Source organism: Impatiens glandulifera, chromosome 7, assembly GCF_907164915.1.
Source record: "Impatiens glandulifera chromosome 7, dImpGla2.1, whole genome shotgun sequence".
NCBI classification, from domain to species: Eukaryota; Viridiplantae; Streptophyta; class Magnoliopsida; order Ericales; family Balsaminaceae; genus Impatiens; species Impatiens glandulifera.
In genome coordinates this window covers 34,780,151-34,800,158 of record NC_061868.1, presented here as the reverse complement: position 1 = coordinate 34,800,158, position 20,008 = coordinate 34,780,151, and the positions used below count along the sequence as shown (strand labels likewise).

The following is a 20,008-nucleotide window of genomic DNA, read 5'->3' as shown; positions in this document are numbered from 1 at the left end:
AGTAGGCATTGTAAATAAGCTTATAATAGTTGTTTTTGAATAATTAAACATTATTATGAATAAATTGAATCAATTAGGTTTCACTAAAACATTTTGCATTCTCTTTTTTTCTTCTCTTCTATTAACTCAGTGAATTAACAATGACTCTTTTACTCTTATCAAAATAGATAGTGTTTTTGTGAATAGATGACTTGATGATATAAAATTAAAAGTTTATAGCTTGAACTAATTAATTAATATTATTAAAACACTACGAATAAATAAATAAGACATAAATAAGTTAAGTTATATCGAACTAACCTAGAACTCTATCATTTCAATCTAGTTGGCCTTTAGTAATTTATAAGATTAGGGTTGCCAAAGTTATCAATATTATATCTAAAATATTGAATGGTAAGATATTCAAAAATTGATTTTTTTAGTATATTTTTATAAATGATAAAGATATATTACCAATATCAAATTATTAGTACGAAAAAGTTACGAGATGAGATTTTCAAAATTTTATATATATTAATATATATCAAAATAATATTTATAAATTAAATATATATAATTTTATTAATAAATAAATAATTACTAATTAAATTGTAAATAATTAAACATTAATTTGTATTTCAATAATTAGATTCATTAACAATTATAAACATTTCAACAAAATTAATATAAATGAATCAACTAATCTAAAAACACATTTATTTTATTCTAAAAACACATTTATTTTATTCTAAAAACACATTTGAGACTCAACTTTTAAGATATTTATTATATTTTTAATCTTAACAAAATTATTTTCTTTACAATTTTTTTTTTTTGACGTTTATTCAATTATAGAAATCAAAATTTTGAAATTTAAATTAAAATATAATTAAAGTATAATATTATTCAATATAGATAATTTAAAATATTTTATTTTAAGAAATATGAAACTAATTTAATTTAATTATACATATAGTGTTTGTTTTTCTTACATAATAGACTCAATGAGTTTAAATATACCGGTCATACCGAAAATTTTCAGTATAACATCAATATTTGATAGGATCGGTATGTTATTTGTATCATATCGAAATTTCGGTATACCAAAATATGAGTACGGTATCAGCATGGACGAATCTATGTAGGGGCTCGGGTGGGCTGAAGCCCATCCCGAATATTTTTTTTGTTTTTTTACGGTAGAAATATAACATTACCCTTAATTTCTTAAAAAAATTAATATAATTCATTGTTTTTTTTATCTAATTATTAAAAAATGGTAAAACTTTACTTTTATATACTTGTTTTTTTTTTAAAATTTTCTGGTTATTATTTTAAGCCCACCATAATTTTTTTTTAAGCCAACTCCAATTCAAAATCTTGGGTCCAACCCTGGGTATCAGTATAATTTTTCATATATCGAAGTTCGGTACAATATGGATACTGACCCAATCCTAAATAAGATGACGCACGAGCTATAATATAAACACATTACATGCTAAAATAGTCACATAAATTTAAAATATTTTTATGATAAATAATGCTAATATTTAACCAAAGTTTAAGGGGCTAAAATTGATGTGATTTCCTAATTTTAAACATTAAAAAAAATATATGCCCAATCACCTTAGCGAACTACGGCCTTTAAATAAAAGTTGTTGAAACATCCATCTATAAAATTAAAATTTTCAATGACACTAAAATATATTAGTATGTAAAATCTCCTAAAATAAAAGTTAAAATGAATATACAAGAATTATCACGTTTATTAATTAAGCGAATATTCTGATGTATTTAACTCAAATTCACGTTATAACCAAAATATATTTTAAATAAATGAGATAATTAGACATAAATAGTTTATGAGATCTTTCAAATCATTTGATATAATTTTAACAAAATTATGTATAAACAAAATAAATATAAATTAAAATTACTAATTTATAAATGATTTTTTTATAATTTTAGCCACCATGGGAGAATATGACTTTATAATCATTTTAGCAACCACCTAAGTAGTTGACATTTATTTTATTAATTAAAAACAAAAATATTATCTGGGAGCGCATTAACACGTAACAGTTACGCGATTAGAACCAGGCTCTGCAGAAGTAGATATAGAGGATGCAGGAGCGTGAAGCTCAAAAACAACTTATGAATAAGGGTATAAAATGAGAATCTTTGTCTTTTTTATGGCCATCTTAATAGACCAATACTTATTAATCATTTTTATAAATTGTACCCTAACATGGCAGCCTAATAGGATTACTATTGAACTCTCCTTTTAAGATTATACACAATGAGACTGATTTTAAACATTAAAGCACATCCATTTCAAGATTTAACTAACTAATTAATTAAACCTACCTAACAAAATAAAACCATTTTTCAGTTTTTGCATACCATTTGAACTTTCCAATAAAAATGTTTCAGAATCCACAATTGTAGAGCAACCATATATTCAAATTTGTGGTGTTAACATTTGATTGCCTCTTGACTGATCTATCTTTTTCAAGCTGTACAATTTTGAATATAGTTTTAATTTCATATAGTCCTAATTAACTTTATTTTTTTTTAAATGAATTTTCATCCAGTGCTGTTAAGGGATCATAATTTTCATCATAATATATATATATTTTTAAGTGTTTAAAAATTAAGTAGTGTTAAAGTTTTGTGACAGATTAAGGGTGCAATAATTTTTTTTTTATAGTATTCATTAAATAAATAAAGATGTCTAAACACAAAATAATTATAAATAAATATAGAAGAGTGATAGGTGAAAGTAAATTGTTGGTGGAAATGAAAGAATAATGTGGTATCACTTCATTTACTCGAAAAAACAAATTTGTAGAGATAGTAAAAATAATTTTTATTTTTTCATGGAAGCTCTCACTATTGTTTATATCAATAATAACTAAAAATACATAAAAAAGAATAATGTTTTTACAAACAGAACCAATTATGAAACAAATATATTTCTACTAATTTGAAAAGGAAATAGGAGAATCCTAAATTAGGAAGACAAGACATGAAAATTCCACAAAATGTTTGGAGGCATTTGTTATGATAGTAATGGTCCTAAAAAAACTATAATTAAGATTACAAACACATGATGCAAATGAATTTAGTTCAGACAAACAATTTTTCCTTTTAAATAAATAGTCTATAAACACTGAAAATCACTAATTAATCAAATCATAAGACTAACAATCCAAGTAAATTCCACAAACAAAATAGAAATTTTCATTAGGCCGTCTTCTTCTTCTTCTTTTTGGCGGCGGAAGCTAGGTTGCTAGAATCAATCTCTATGCACATCCGTTTGGTTCTACAAAGAAAAATATTACACAGTTATTATACTCTTCTTCTTCTTCATAAGTGACCTTAATAGTAAAGGTAAACAACATTACCTTTTAGAAATATCCAGTGTATCTTCTTTATTATTCTCTTCAGCATTTGCATCATCATCATCATCTGATGAAACAAAAGTGAGGGTGAGATCTTTATTTCATTTAGTGCTGAGATCAAGAAGAAATTATACATTATCTAACCTGTTTCATTTTCAATTTCATCTTCTTCAGTCTCTTCTTGCTCATCAGATTCAGAACCTGAGCCCCAACGGTCTGCTCCATTGTCAAAGTCCCATCGCTCACCCACCGCAGGCATCCAAAAACCTTCAATATCCGTAGTCTCACTATCCTCCTTTTCAGAGGAATTCTGCATTTCAACACCATTCTCCTCCTCCTCTTCTTCTTTCTTTTTATGTTTTTCCTTTTTCACTTTTAGCTTTGACTTCTTCTTCTTTGGTTTTTGTGGACTCTTCTCTACAACCATGGCTGTTGCACTTGGTGTTTGCTTCTCAATTTCCTTTTTCTCTGTCAATACAAAGCCAACCAATAAATACTTCTCCTTGATGAACTAACTAACTACTTGGAGGGTTGCTGATCCATTAAGTAAAACAAACAAACAAACAAACCTAACACGTTCAGGAAACGTCTTCCATTGATATGTTTCCATATATGCTCCTCAGACTTGTTCACAGTATCTCCTGTTAGCTTACAACTTAATTTTGACCTACAAAGCAGTGAAATACAGTGAGTGTGGGTGGTATCAGCATACTGTCACAAGGAATCTAAGATGATGTTGCAGTATACAACTCCAAGGTTTCCCCCTATAGTCCTAGAACTCGTTTCATCTTGGGTATTTAGAAAAAAAACTTCTATCATATGATTCATATCACATCACACATCCTTTCAACCATCAAATCAATTAATACATCAACCAAACCCTTGCATTATTTTCTATAAAATTTAGATTCTACATATTAAAAAGACAATTTAGTAATTTAACACCCACTTTTACATCAAACAAGGTTTTAATTTTATAATCCATAATATACATAAACCTAGGCTTTTAAACCATAGATGATTGGTAGGAAAGAGCGAGAAACTAATTAAGGGAAATTACCTAGAAGCAGGGTCCTGAAGGAACATATTGAGAGGGGGCTTGTTAGCAGCAAGGGCAGCGTCAATGAGGCCAAGACGACAGTGTTTGGTGTGCGCGTAGGATTCTTTGTTGTGGGCTGGCAACTCGTGTCCAGTCTCCACACACTTGAACCGTCCATTCTCAAGCTCTATGTACGTCGGTTCTCCCAGCAGATATTGTCCCTCCTTCTCTTGTGTCGCCTCCATATCAATCTCCCTGTATTGAATGGAACAACACCAAATCATGTGAATCAATTAAAGATCAAGTAGGCGTACTCAAAACATCGCAAGAACCCTAAATCGAATGATATACTAAAATAATCGTTAATCTTATCAATAAATTCTCGGGATCATACCATGTATGATCAATTTAAAATAAATAACCTTAAGTAAAAATAACTAGGCCATGTAAATGAAGCAATTGTAATCGTGAAGTACATTCAAAATCGTGGAATCAACATCAATTAATCATGAATTTATATCAAATCTCGAAATTGTTTCCAACAAATCTGTCAAACAATTATAATAAAATCATGATATTGGCAAAAAGATCAAATTCCATCATTATCTAGGCTCAATTTCATGCAATCAAAACATGACATGGGCTTAAATCGGGTTAGAGTAAAGTTTATGGGAAAAAGAGAATCGATTATTAGTTCAGGGAAGCGTTACATTTCCAAATCAAATCCATTGTCTGTTCAAACTAACACAGGTACATCAATTGATTCTCAAATCAAATAACCTTTTTTACAAATTATTCTCAATCCAAGGCATAATCAAGCTTACTGTCAATCCAAATATTTTAACATCAATCAATGCCTTCATCAATTTCAGAAATAAAGTTCCCCAAGACAATTGCATTGCAGATTTTCATGTCAACTTAAACAAGCCATAGACATAATTTCAGAAATATTCATGGCCAACCTATACACAATCAAACAACTCTTTAATCAAGTAATTCTCAATCAACTAAGGCATATGAACAGATACCTACATAAATTGTGAGTATGAACACCTCAAATCATAGATAGGTATGCTTGACCTAAATAAAACAGAGACAACATTGAATCCCTCATCCCATAAGCATTGTATGACTTGAATCAAGTTATCATGAACTCTTTTTCAATCTATACCTAGCTACAGAAAGGCCTTCAATAAGATGGAATGTTCTCGGTTCATCAAACTAGAATAATACTTCAAAACATAACAGTAGTTCGATTTATAATCAATTCAACCCATGTCAAATTCTGAAAAAAAAATCATTCTTCATGTCTTTACCATCATACTAAACATGAACTGATAGAGTTTCGAACTGAAGTAATCATAAAAAAAAATCAGAAAATCATCCCAATGAATCTTCACGTATCTCGTTTTCAAGTATCATATACAGAAAATCAGGAATCAAATTTCAGAATTACTTTAAGTGACAAATCTGCCCAAATTCAAAACTCATCCCAAATCCTATGCATGATTTTCTAACTTATCCTAGCATTGACTTTTCAAGAATCAAACGTAGCTAGGAATTAGAAATCTTACAATTTTTTTTTGAAAATCAGACCTAGCTGATGTTCTTGAGATGAAAGCTTCAAGCTTTTTCGTCTTCTTCTTTGCTGAAGGGAGAGAGGCGCCGTTGGTTACTACTTTTACTAGGGAAGAAGACAGAGAAGATAAAAATAAAATAAATAGGGATAATGGGTATTTAGCTCCTGTACTTTATATTCAATTAGAAATAGATCCTTATACATTGATTTTCATTTATTTTGCTCTTGTACTTTTATAAGCTATACACACTTTTTTCTTACAGTTGGACTATAATGTTTTTTTTAAGTGGCATATATATATTCTCTTAAATATATTAAGTAAAACATAAAATTAAGATCTAAATACTGAAATATTAAGAGATAAAAATTTAAATTAACAAATAAGAACATCTAAAATTTAAATTTTGATAATATCTAAAATTAATATCTGAACAAATACGTCTAGACTATTATACCATTGTATATTACTCATATTAGTTAATAAACTTAATATAATATATTGAAGTATATAATTTAATATATTAAATAAAAAAATTTAAATAAATATTATATTTTATTAATTGATATATATTAAATTATAATTTGGTTAACTAATATTAATATATATATATATATATATATATATATAAAAGAGATAATAAAAAATATATATTTATCTCATAACAAAAAAGAAGTTTATTTATTATTGAGAAAAAATTGGAAAATTAATACAATTTTATATTTTTATATATATATAAATAAATATGAGAGATAATATATATATATATATATATATATATATATATTATTTTTTATTTTATAATTAGTTTAAATATAATCTTATTTATTTTTATTTGATAATATTTGAAATATATTATTTTTTATTTTATAATTAGTTTAAATATATATTTTTAAATATATTTTATAAAATATATTCTCGTACAAAATAATTAAATAAATTATGATAAATAAAATAAAAAGAGAGAAAAAAAATGAGAAAATATAATTTTATTTTAGAGTAGGGCGTTAAACTTTTTTCCTCTTTTAAAATAAGCTTCATATTTGAGCTTATTGTTTTCATTTAGCAATAAGTGATTATAAAATGTATTATCAAACCTATTTATTTTAAATAAATCCTTAATATATTCAATTAAGTGATAAGCCTTAAGCTTAAAATTCTAATTTAGAAAAATAATAAAATAAAAAAAACTCTTAAGCTTAAAATTCTAATTTAGAAAAATAATAAAATAAAAAAAAACTCTCAATTCTTCTTGTCTTGCTTAAGGTGCATACTATATTGCAAGGATACGGGTATCCTATCGGATACGACGATACGACAAATTTTGAAAATATAAGATACGATACGTTTATTATACGGCAAATTATATATATAATATTTATATAAATTTAATATTGAAATAAATATAAAGATAGATAGGGATTAGGGAAGTACATGAGAAGATGATCGATAGATGAGAAGATGATTAGGCGATCGGAGACGACTTCGATCCTGACCGATGGCGGATCTCACCCGTCTACGGCGGGCGACGGTTATAGATTGACGGAGGTGGAAGAGTAATGGAGGCTGAGAGATATATTTTACCTTTAGGGTTTTATTTAGGATGCAGCTAAGAAGAGAAAAGGTAAAAAAGATTAATATTGATACCCTTCAATTCTTTTTTTTATTCAGTTTCATACTTTAATTTTTTTTTGTTAAACTTTTACCCAAAATGTATTCGATACACGTATCGAAGCCGTATCCAAACTGTATCGGATTGGTCAACCCTACCTAAAGTCAACAATACGTGTTTTTCCGTATCCGATACGCGTATCGCCGTATCGTATCCGATACACCATTTTTTGTGGAGTATCCATGCAACATAGGGTACATACGATATAAGTAAACGCGTGAACTTTTCGAACCAGCTCTTTACATATTTGATTTGAGTTTGAAATTTTTCGTAAATGTTTATCGGTACTTTGTTTGTGCATTTCTTGGACGACATTGAAGTCGAACCAAAGCCGAATTCGAATATGTTCGATAATACTTGAAGTCGAACTCGAAACAAAAATATTTTGTTCAATTGTTCACAAGGTCACTCACTACTGATGACAATGGGGCGAGAAATTCATTTATCATCCCCGTCCCGTTCGGTTTTGTTCGGTTTCGCAAAATCCCGCGAATCACCGTTAATAAAATATTTTAAAAAAAATTATACAAAAAAATTATATAAACAAAATTTTAATATAATATATATTATAATATATTGAAATTTTATATTAATATAAAAAAATAAATTTACTACTATTATAAAATATAATAAATAAATAAATATATTTGTGATTTAATATATTTATTTATGTTTATAGTGTTTAAGGTATAATCAGGGTGAAATCAGGACAGACCCCATCCCATCCCATCTCACCCCATCCCATCCCATCCCATCCCATCCCATCCCATCCCATCCCATCCCATCCCATCCCATCCCATCCCATCCCATCCCATCTCATCTCGAGACATCTCATCTCGAGACGGAAAGAGCTAGAGGCTGAGGCACCCCTGCTCGTTTATAATATTTTTTATATACATACAATTTAGCGAACAGTTTCCCAAACTAACCTTGTTTGGCGTTCACTTTCCCAAACTAACCTAGTTTGTTCATTTATTCCCAAACTAACCTAATTTACTATTCAACTCAGTTTTTATTTATTTATTTATTTTTATTTTTTATTTATTTTTATTTTTTTACATTTCAAATTTATTATATATATATATATATTTAAATTATTATTTATATAAACTAAATTATTTATATTTTAATATATATTTTAAATTATTATTTTTATAAATTTAATTATTTATATTTTGATATATAATTTAAATTATTTTTTTATAAATTTAATTATTTATATTTTAATATAAATATTTAATGGTTCATTAACTTAAAGACATCTTGTTTTACAACCTTAAGTTAAGAAGACAATACATTAAAAATTGATAAATTTTTTATTGTGAAATTATATTAAAAAGTTGTCAAAATTATTTTAATAAAAGACAACCCAATAAATATAAATAATAATTTGAATGAAAAATTATCAAAATTATTTTAATAAAAGACAACCCAATAAATATAAATAATAATTTGAATGAAAAGTTGTCAAAATTATTTTAATAAAAGACAACCCAATAAATATAAATAATAATTTGAATAGTAAAAAAATAAATTTATGGGATGAAAATCATACTGGCGCATATATATATATATATATATATATATATATATATATAATAAATTTGAAATGTAAATAAATATATATATATATATATTAAAATATAAGTAATTAAATTTATAAAAAAATAATTTAAATTATATATCAAAATATAAATAATCAAATTTATAAAAATAATAATTTAAAATATATATCAAAATATAAATAATTTAGTTTATATAAATAATAATTTAAATATATATATATATAATAAATTTGAAAGGTAAAAAATAAAAATAAATAAAATAAATAAAAACTGAGTTTTAATAGTAAACTAGGTTAGTTTGGGAATAAATGAACAAACTAGGTTAGTTTGGGAAAGTGAACGCTAAACAAGGTTAGTTTGGGAAACTGTTCCAATTTAGCAGCTGGGTTGTTTAGCCGGATTCAATAGTGTTCATGGCTCTCCAAAGAGATAGGATGTTTAAGAATGGTTAGAGAAAGAAAGAAAGAAAGAGAGAGAGAGAGTTATATATATATATATAAAAGCATTTAAATTATTATTTGGATTTTAATTAGAATTTGTTTGATATGAGTTTTAGTATTTTTATAATTTAGATGTATTTTTTATTTTTATTTTTTTTAAATCATATTTTATAATAAATAATTATTTTATTTAAATAATTAATATTAAAATAATATATTCCAATCTTTCTAAAATAATACTAATATTATTATTTACATAATAGTTACTTTTACTTCTTTCTTATATTTTATAACTCTTTTTAGTTAGATATTATTTATTTTTTAATTTTGTTAGAGTTAATTTCAAATATTTTTTTTTATTAAATTTATTTTGATTTTATATCATATATTTTTTAATATTCTCTTATACCCTCCTTTGGAGTGAATCTAGGTTAAGGGACAAAATAAAATAAATATTTTTTTAGAGTAAGAAAGGGAGATGGGTCCTTAAATTTTTTTTTTCACTTTTATTCATTATTTTATTTTATAAATCTAAAAAGGTAATTCATGTTTATCTCTAGTTACATTTGTAATTTTATCATTATTTTATTTAACCCTACCCAAAAAATTAAATTAATTTTAATTTTTTTTCAAGTCCACCCTAACTGTAATTCTTGGGTCCGTCCCTGATCCCATCCCCGTTCGGTTTCGAGGAAAAATCGTCCCAAACGAGATAATTCAGTTCGATTTTCGCGGAACCATTTCAAATTGTCATCCTTATCGCTCACGAACTTTTATTTAATATTTATATATATATTTAAGATAGAAAACTAACATTATACTCTTAACCTTTGACCCATCTCTTTGGATTGACTTTAACACTTCAACTACTTTAGTGATATTATTTCTTTTATAAAGATTTAATTCTCATTAAAACAATTAAAGAGATACATATTTAACATTAATTTACAAATAAAAGAAAATAACATCTAAAAAGTAATATCTAGACGTTACATAAAATAAATTTGCGAAAATTAAGATTATGATGAAACTAATACACTAATCACGCTACTTTTTTCAGGGTAATTCCTAAAACGAACTCATTTGAATTCAATAAAGTGATGAAAAAAAGCAAACCGAACAAACCAATTAAGCAACGTCGAAAGAATCTCTACCCGAAATTATGAGCTTAGTAAAATTTGCCTGAGGGTTGATAACTAATACCGAAAAAAGTTTTGCTAAATGATAACTGATCATATAAAAACATGATTAAATAACGAGAAATCCATCAAAATCATTAGAAGATTCCGGTAAATAAAGGACCTTAAGATGAAAAACTAATTCCAAAAACTCCTTAAAAGAAAAATAAAAAAAAACTACAAATCCAACAATATATATTACTCCTTATATATTATATTATATTTCTTATTAGACTTGTTTTCTTATTCTTAAAAGACCTTATTTTTTTTTACAATTAATAGATAAAATTGTGAAAAAGAATAATTGCGACAGCGAGTGCGAATTTAAACTATTTCGAGCTATAGTTCGATATTATTCGAATCAAACTCAAGTTCAAACTTTACTTTGAATCTCGATTCGAAACAAATTTTATTAAAATTTCAAACTTTGAATTGAATTCAAATACATTTATATTTTTCGAGTTTGAACTTGAATATTAAATTTTTTGTATTATTTAGTTTAATTCAGTTCGTTCACACCCCTATTACATAGCATAATTAGTTAACTAATATTTCTTATTATTTAGTGGTCTAAATAATTTTGGTTTTGATTTTAAAATAGCTAATTATACATTAATTTTCTTTTGATTTTGATATAACCCTTCACATGTTTTTTACCACTAATATTGTTTACGTGTCATATTCAAATATATATATATATATATATATATATATATATAATTTTTTCTCTAAAAACACAAAATATACATTTAAAAAAAATTAAATTAATCACGTAAGATACCTACTATTTAGACATATAAGCATAGTTTTAAAACCTAGACCGAACATCAATCAGGTGAAGGAACTGGGTCACTGCTTACTAGTCATGTTTATTGATATTTTAAAAGGAATGCACTGACAAAAGGAAAATAGTAACATTTCATTTGAAATATCTAACCAGGTCTTTCAGGATTAAGTTATTTGTCGAAGAGCAATCTTAGCCTCCACTAGTTTTTTTAATTCTTCATGACAAGCGACTGTTTCCTGCTATTGAAAACAAAAGGAAAAAATCTTGTGTAAAGAAAAAACCTCTAAAATTTAATAATGAAGAATATTACAACTACTTCTCAATGCACGAAAAGTAAGAGGAGATCCATTGCAAAAAAGACTGTTATGTTTCTTAGTACTATTATTGATTACTAAAAAAAAGCAGAACATCAATTATGTGTAAAAATTTCAGTATCAGGCTAAAAAGGGGACATAGATGTACGATAACCCAAAGAAACATGTAAATCCCCAATATTATATAACTTTGACCCTTAGAAAGACAACAAGAACTTAACTAAACTTAGTCATGCACAAAAACCAGAAGTAGAAGTCTAGGCAAACTGTAGAGACTCATATTAGACTTAACAGTTCTGCGCATCTTTCTATAGGAAAATGATATATGTGAAAGTAAATTACAATTTCATGATACCATCCAAGTGGTGCAAAATTATCATGCATGAACTGCAAGTGGAGGATCTGAGAAAAAGCAATGACAAATGGCAAATAAAATTTCACCTGTTAATAGAGTCTTGTGTACTAAAATATAGAACATGGCAACATAATTCGACATCAGTTGATAACAAACAACAAAGACATGTCCTAGAAACATTATTCATACACGTATAAATCTAGTGAACTTACTTCACCATCTTGCTTGGCCGATTCCAGGGCCGTCCCGGGGTAAGTCCGATAAGCCCTCGGACTAGGGCAACCCACTCCCCAGAGCAGCCCATTTAATAAAATATATAATTTATATATAGATAAATATATAAGATATATAGATAAATATATGATTTTAAACATATAATATTGTAGCATAGTGGTTCCAGATACAAACTTAGATTTTACTTAAGTTAGGAGTTTAAATCCCAACAAAAACAATATTTTTTTTATCAATTTTTATTACTAAATTTAGGGAAACAACAAAAACTATTTTTTTTTATAGGGGCCAAGACATCCCAAATCTCGAGACCGGCACTGCCCTGATTCTCACTACCAGCACGACTTCCATCCTCAGTTTGATCTATTGCTAGATAATAGTCAGCCGTTACGGTTAGAATAACAAATTGAATCAATGATCAGCAAGTCTTTCTTTTCAAATAACTATGAGGAAATTAAGTAGAAAATTTTACTAGAATAGCTAATCATGAAAAGGCATAACATACAACCCAAAAAACAGAGAAAATGGTACACTCAATCAAACTGCCTATAAGTTAATTGAAGAGAAATGTGCAAATGGAAAAAGAATGGTACTATCTGAACTTATTCTTTCCATAATTAATGATCTGAATAACTTAATGAATTACATGTCAGAAAAACAATCACTCCTAATCCAAAAATACAATTGTCAGAGCTTATGTGGAAATTGGTGATTCCTGCGGCTATTTAGAAATAGACACTTACACCAAAGAAATGCGACATCTGCAGTATGGTTCCTTCGGGGTCGATGTTGCACTGTGGTCTGAAGCAGGGACGACAATTAGAAGAGGCCCTAGATGCAGGGCCGGCCCTGGGGTAAGCCCAACAAGCCCCGGACTAGGGCAGTCTATTCCCCAGTGCAACCCATTAAATAAAATAAAGAATAATTTTTTATAATTTTTTATACATAAATAGGTCTTGTGGTTTGAGAAGAAAACATAAAATTATCATTTTGTCATGAGTCCAAATCTCACAAAAACTTATTTTTTTTTATCATTTTTTAGTAATAAAAAATAACGTTTTTTTAGGTTGGGGCATCCCAAACATCGGGGCCGACTCTGCCTAGATGGTTACAAATGGAACGAGTGAAGGTGCAAGCGAAGGTGAGAGACTGTTAAATCTTTGGATCGCGGCTGATTAACGAACTCAAAGGACGCAAAGATGAAGATCGTGTTGAAGAAGAAGAAGCGACAACCCCAAATCCTAGGGTTCACGATTTTATTAATCTGAAACACTACAAAATTAGTAGAAGAGGGGTATTCCAGTTTATAGTTTATATTGGGGATAATATATATTGCGTCCTATATTATTTCATTCCTTATAAAGAAAACCCGGCATTGAAATTGGAATTGAAGGTCTAATTTCAATTCTTATATTTGTTAGACACTTTAATATTAGGAATTGAAATTGGAATTGGAATTAGATTTCCAATGGAATTAGAATTCCAATGGAATTAGAATTCCAATGGAATTCAATATAGTGTAATTTGAGAGTTCTCAATTCCAATCTTTTTAGGACGGAATTGTAATTCAAAATTAACACGTTTTTCACATTTTTGACATGTTTAACAAGTTTTCACACATTAAACACGTTTAACACATTTTCACATGTTTTCATGTTTTTGGAACGTTTAACACGTTTTTGGCACGTTTAACGCATTTTTGGCACGTTTAATACGTTTTTGACACATTTAACATATTTTTCACGTCCTTGACACGTTTAACACGTTTTGACACGATTTTCACGTTTTTAACACGTTTAACACATTTTAACACGTTTAACATGTTTTTGACACGTTTAACACGTTTTTCAGATTTTGGCACATTTTGCACGTTTTGACACGTTTAACAAGTTTTTTTTTACAAATTTAGCACGTTTAACACGTTTTTAACACGTTTTTGACACGTTTAACACGTTTTCATGTTTTGACACATTGAACACGTTTTTAACACATTAAACACGTTTATCATGTTTTTAGCACATTTAACACATTTTCACGTTTTTGACACATTTAACATGTTTTTAACAATTAAACACGTTTATCATGTTTTTGGAACGTTAAACACGTTTTGACACCTTTAACACGTTTTTGGTACGTTTAACACGTTTTAATATGTTTAACACATTTTGGCACGTTTAACAGGTTTGATAAATTTTGGCACATTTACCACATTTTGACATGTTTAATACATTTTGGCCCATACACACTTGTGACATGTTTAAAATGTGTTAAACATGCTAAAACGTGAAAAACGTGTTAAATGTGCCAAAAATGTGTCAAACTTGTCAAAATGTGTCAAACTTGTCAAAACGTGTGAAACTTACCAAAAACGTGTTAAACATGTTAAAAAGTGTTAAACGTGCCAAAAATGTGTAAAACGTGCCAAAATGTGTTAAACGTGCCAAAAACATGTTAAACGTGTGAAAAAATGTTAAACATGTTAAACGTGTTAAAATGTCAAAAATGTGTTAAACGTGAAAAACGGGTTAATCTTATCAAAACGTGTGAAACACATGTTAAACGTATTAAAAATATCAAAAACGTGTTAAATGTGCCAAAAATGTGAAAAACGTGTCAAACGTGCCAAAACGTGTTAAACGTATAAAAAAGGGGAAAACATGTTAAACATGCCAAAAACGTGTTTAACGTGCAAAAAATGTGAAGAACATGTTAAACGTGTTAAACATGTCAAAAAACGTGCCAAAAACGTGAAAAATGTTTTAAACTTGTCAAAACGTGTGAAAAACATGTTAAACGTATTAAAAATGTCAAAAACGTGTTAAACATACCAAAAACGTGAAAAATATGTTAAACGTGTGAAAATGTGTTTTAAGTGTGAAACGTGTTAAACATGTCAAAAACGTGTTTAAACGTGCCAAAAATGTGTCAAACGTGTTAAAAATATCAAAAACGTGTTAAACATGTCAAAAACGTATTAAACGTGCCAAAAATGTGAAAACATATTTAAGAAGTTAACATTTTGAACCGATATTTTATTTTACAAACATAGAAATTGGAATTAAATTACAATTCTATCATTTTCCCAAACATAGGAATTGGAATTGAATTACAATTCTTTAATGTTTCCAAACATAGGAATTGAATTGTAATTCAATGCCAATTCTCATGGAATTGGAATTAGAATTCCAATGCTAATTCCAATACTAATTCCAATTCCCCTCATCAAACACACATACTAATTTATTTTGTAATAAAGACATTAATTGTTTTTATATCTTTTGAGCTTCCCTGTTATGTATAACTTTTAAGAGCTGGATTACAAGTATAATAAATAATTGTGCAAAATTTATTTTTTACATAAGCTAGTAAAAATAATGGGAACTAAGTGAAATTAAGTTTATGGACTTATTAATGTATTTGTCATGAATATAAAGTAAAAATACCTTAAATGATATTTTTAATTTTATGAAAAGACAAAATTAGAATTATTCAAACCAAAATAACTTACATAGTGAGAAAAAAAGAGAATTGACATACTTATTAATTGGAAAAACCATCCCATTCTAAAGAAATAAAGATTAAATAATCTTTCTATTATAAGGAAAAAAAATATTGAGTGAGTTTTAATTTTTTATAAATAGATAATTTAGGATTTAATTCATATAAATCTAACAACCTAATTTAATTTTGTAATATATATATATATATATATAATTTCAAATAATTTAGTGTAAAATATAAAGTTGTATGATGGTATGATCAAAACTAATCAATTTAGAGATATTTGAATTCTATTTTTAACTTGCTTATGTTAAGATTAGATTTAGGAATATTTAGATTCTCATTAAATAAATAATAATATATATATTAAAATATTAATAAATTTAGAATTAATAAAAGAAAATTTTAAGTTTGCATGTATTGTCTATAAGAAATTTTGAAATTTAGCTGAATAAATCATTAAAGGGAGTCCTTTATGTATTACAAAATTTCAAATTTAAGAATTAAATTTGGATAGACTGTATAAATTTATTTATTTTATATTAAAATAAAATAAATTATATGTCATTTATCAAAACAAATTATATGTTTTTTTTGGTATATTATATATTATTGTTTTAGTTTATATACAACAATAATAATATGATATTTAAGTTTAAATTAATGATTTATTATTCATTACTTGAATTGAATTGATTGATACAAATAATTACAAAAGTGACAATGTTGGTTAACATTGATTCAAGAAAATTTTGAATGTAGTATTGTATAATTCATGTGATTATATTATTTTGCTTAAAAACTAAAAATCAATTGAATGGTTTACATAAATATTTGTGCTGATAAATATGTAATAATTATAAAGTCTCATTTATGTGAATAATTAATCCATCGTGACAGGTCTTATTATTAATATTTGATTATTACAACAAAATACTAATTTTAGTTAATATAATGTCCAAAGACTTGATATTAATGTTGTATTAAGTATTTTGAGATGAGATAAATTATTATTTAAATTTAGTTGATACATAAAATTATAAATTTCAGCATGTTATTAATGTAATTTATTACTTATTTTTTGAATTCAGTTGGTGCTACTTTATCTGATAATGCTAATTTAGTTCCAATCCTTAATCAAAGCAATTTTAAGGATTAGAAAGAGACCATTCTTATTGTTCTTGAATGCATGGATATCGACTTGTCGTTTAAAATGGATGAGTCCACTCCTATTACGAATGATAGTAATTCTCACGATAAGAGAATATATGAGAAGTGAGACCGTTCTAATCGCTTGAGTCTTATAATCATAAAGCGTGGAATACCTGAGACTTTTAGGGGTGTAATATCAGATGAGATAATCAATGCCAAAGATTTCTTTTCCAAAATCGAAAAGTACTTTGAAAAAAGCGATAAAGCAAAAACTACCACTCTTATAAAGAGACTAATTTCAATGAAGTTTAAAGACAAGGAAATAATAAGGGAGTACATTATGGAAATATCTCACATTGCTTCTAAGTTAAAAGCTCAAACTCGAGATATCTGAAAAATTACTTGTGCACTTGGTGCTTATATCTCTTTTTGTTCAATTCAGTCAATTTTAGGTCAGTTATAACTGTTAAAAAGAAAAATGATCTCTTAATGAGCTCATTTTATTTTGTGTACAAGAGAAAGAGAGATTGATGCAAAACAAGACTGAAAGTGCTCATTTAGTAAACACTTCTAAATAAAAATGTATAAAGAGGAAAAATGAGTCTACTGAAGATAAATTTTTAGCACAAAAGAAACAAACTCAAGCTCAACCTCAATTTAAAATTGATAAAAGTTGTTTCTTTAATAAGAAGGATGGACACAAAAAAAAGAATGTCCTAAGTACCGTATTTGGCGTGCTAAGAAATGTACATTTCTTAATTTAGTTTGTTCTAAAGTTAATTTAGCTTTAGTATGGAGGAATACTTGGTGGTTAGACTCTAGTTCTACTACTAGAATAAGTATTTTATTGTAGGGTTTCCTGAATTATCGAAGACCAATTGATGTTGAAAGACACATTTAAGTGGGAGATGAGAAATCATTAGAAGTTGAAGCAATAAGGCATTTTAGATTGTTATTAAGTAATAGTTACTATTTGGATTTAATAGATATGTTTGTTGTACCGTCATTTATACGTAATTTAATTTTCTTTTGTTTGTATGGACAAATTGGGATATCATTGTTAATTTGGAAACACAAATTTAAATTTATCTATTAACTCTAAAGTTTTTTAAACTAGTTCACTTATAGTTATGACAATCTTTATTTGCTTGAAACCGTTGTTTCTTACAAGGAAACCTTGAAGATGGAATCACATGGTACTAAGCGTAAAGTAAATAATAAAAATTTAAGTTTCTTATGAACAAGCAATTAATACACATCTTTAGAAATAGATTTGAAAGACTTGTTTCCGAAGGAATTTTAGATAAAATTTATTTTTCAGATTTTAATGTATGTATTGAATACAGTAAAGGAAACCAAACTAAGAGAAAAAATTTGTGTGCAATAAGGGAAATTGACGTCTTAAAGTTGATACATATGGACATTTATGGACCATTTCCTACATTTTTTTGGAATGGGTAGTAATACTTTGTATAATTTATAGATGACTACTGAAGATATGGATATATATTTATAAATCACGAAAAGTCAAAAGTATTGGACATGTTCAAATCATTTAAAATTGAAGTTGAAAACTAACACAAATAAAAGGATAAAGAAAGTCAAATATGACCGTAGTGGTGAATATTACGGTATGTATGACGGTTTAGGTGAAAAACGTCCAAGACCTTTTGCTAGATACTTAGAGGAGTGTGAGATTTTTCCAACATACACCATGTATGGTTCACCTAAAATGAATGATGTGGCTGAAAGGTGTAATCACACTTTTAAGGAAATGGTAAGGGAGTATGATTAGTCGTTCAACTTGACCAAAATCCCTATGGGGAGAGGTATTAAAGATTGTAGCCTATATTTTAAATAGAGTACCAACTAAAGCAACTACTAAAATACATTATGAGTTTTAGACTAATCGTAAACCTAATATAAAACATTTTCATATTTGGGGATGTCCCGTTGAGGCAAGACCTTATATGCCAAATGAAAGAAAATTTGATCCCAAAATAGTAAAAAATTATTTTATTGGGTAATCCGAACGATCAACGAGCTATAAATGTTATGACCCCAAGTTAAAAACAAAATTTGAGACGGGCTTACGCAATTTGAAATATAAAAATTTCAAATTCAAACTATAAATATGAATTAGAAGTTGATTTGAGCCTTACCAAGGACTAGAGAACACTTCTTGATTCTTAGGGAAGCTTTCTGGATGCACAGATCCGAGCTTGAAGGCCTTAAACAAAATTTTTGAAAAATCTGAAACTGTGAAACTTTAATGGTGGATTTTAATTTTTTATTGAAGGCTTCTGTGTTGGTAGTTAGCTTCGAAATGACTTCAGGGGGTATTTATACTACCCCAAGGTCGGTTGAAGCTTTTAGTGGCTTGAATCAGTCAGAAGTCATTAATGGCTTTTGACTGTTCTTGGCATGTTGTCACCGAAATAGTCGTGATAAGGTCTATTCTTGTAGGGAGAATGATCACCATTGTAGGGTGATTATTATGGCTTTTGAATTAGTCAAAACAATCAACAAATGATTGAGTTCCAAAAGGACAAAATTAACACGGGTTGTTTATCCTTATCCTCGCGGCGTCGTGATGTAGAAGAAAACCGAAGCCAAAAACGACGTCATTTCATCTGTTTTTGGCATTCTATCTTGACACCGTTGGCGTCTTGGCGGTTCGTTAGCGTTTCAACTAACGGTCGTCTCCTGATCCGCTGTGGCCCAAGACGCGCATCTCCTCGACTACATCTAGCTACATAGAGTTCTCATGGGCACTAGATGAATATCCTGCGCTGATCCAATGACCATGAATCCTAC

General features: G+C 27.4%; 1 protein-coding gene across 2 annotated transcripts; it reads right to left on the bottom strand.

Annotated features, from left to right (window-relative positions):
- Positions 1-3,014: 3,014 nt before the first annotated feature.
- Positions 3,015-6,120, bottom strand: LOC124945788 (histone H2A.Z-specific chaperone CHZ1). 2 transcript variants are annotated; one of them, XM_047486284.1, is made up of 6 exons: positions 5,994-6,120; positions 4,441-4,674; positions 3,950-4,047; positions 3,525-3,848; positions 3,384-3,447; positions 3,015-3,301 (listed from the first exon to the last, which is right to left on the bottom strand). In XM_047486284.1, the coding sequence occupies exons 2-6, from the start codon at positions 4,662-4,664 to the stop codon at positions 3,223-3,225; spliced, it is 789 nt and encodes a 262-aa protein (XP_047342240.1). In that variant the 5' UTR covers positions 4,665-4,674; positions 5,994-6,120; the 3' UTR covers positions 3,015-3,222. The 2 variants fall into 2 exon arrangements, with proteins under 2 accessions (XP_047342240.1, XP_047342241.1); XM_047486285.1 differs by having other exon boundaries at positions 6,016-6,068.
- Between the last annotated feature and the right edge of the window lie 13,888 nt (positions 6,121-20,008).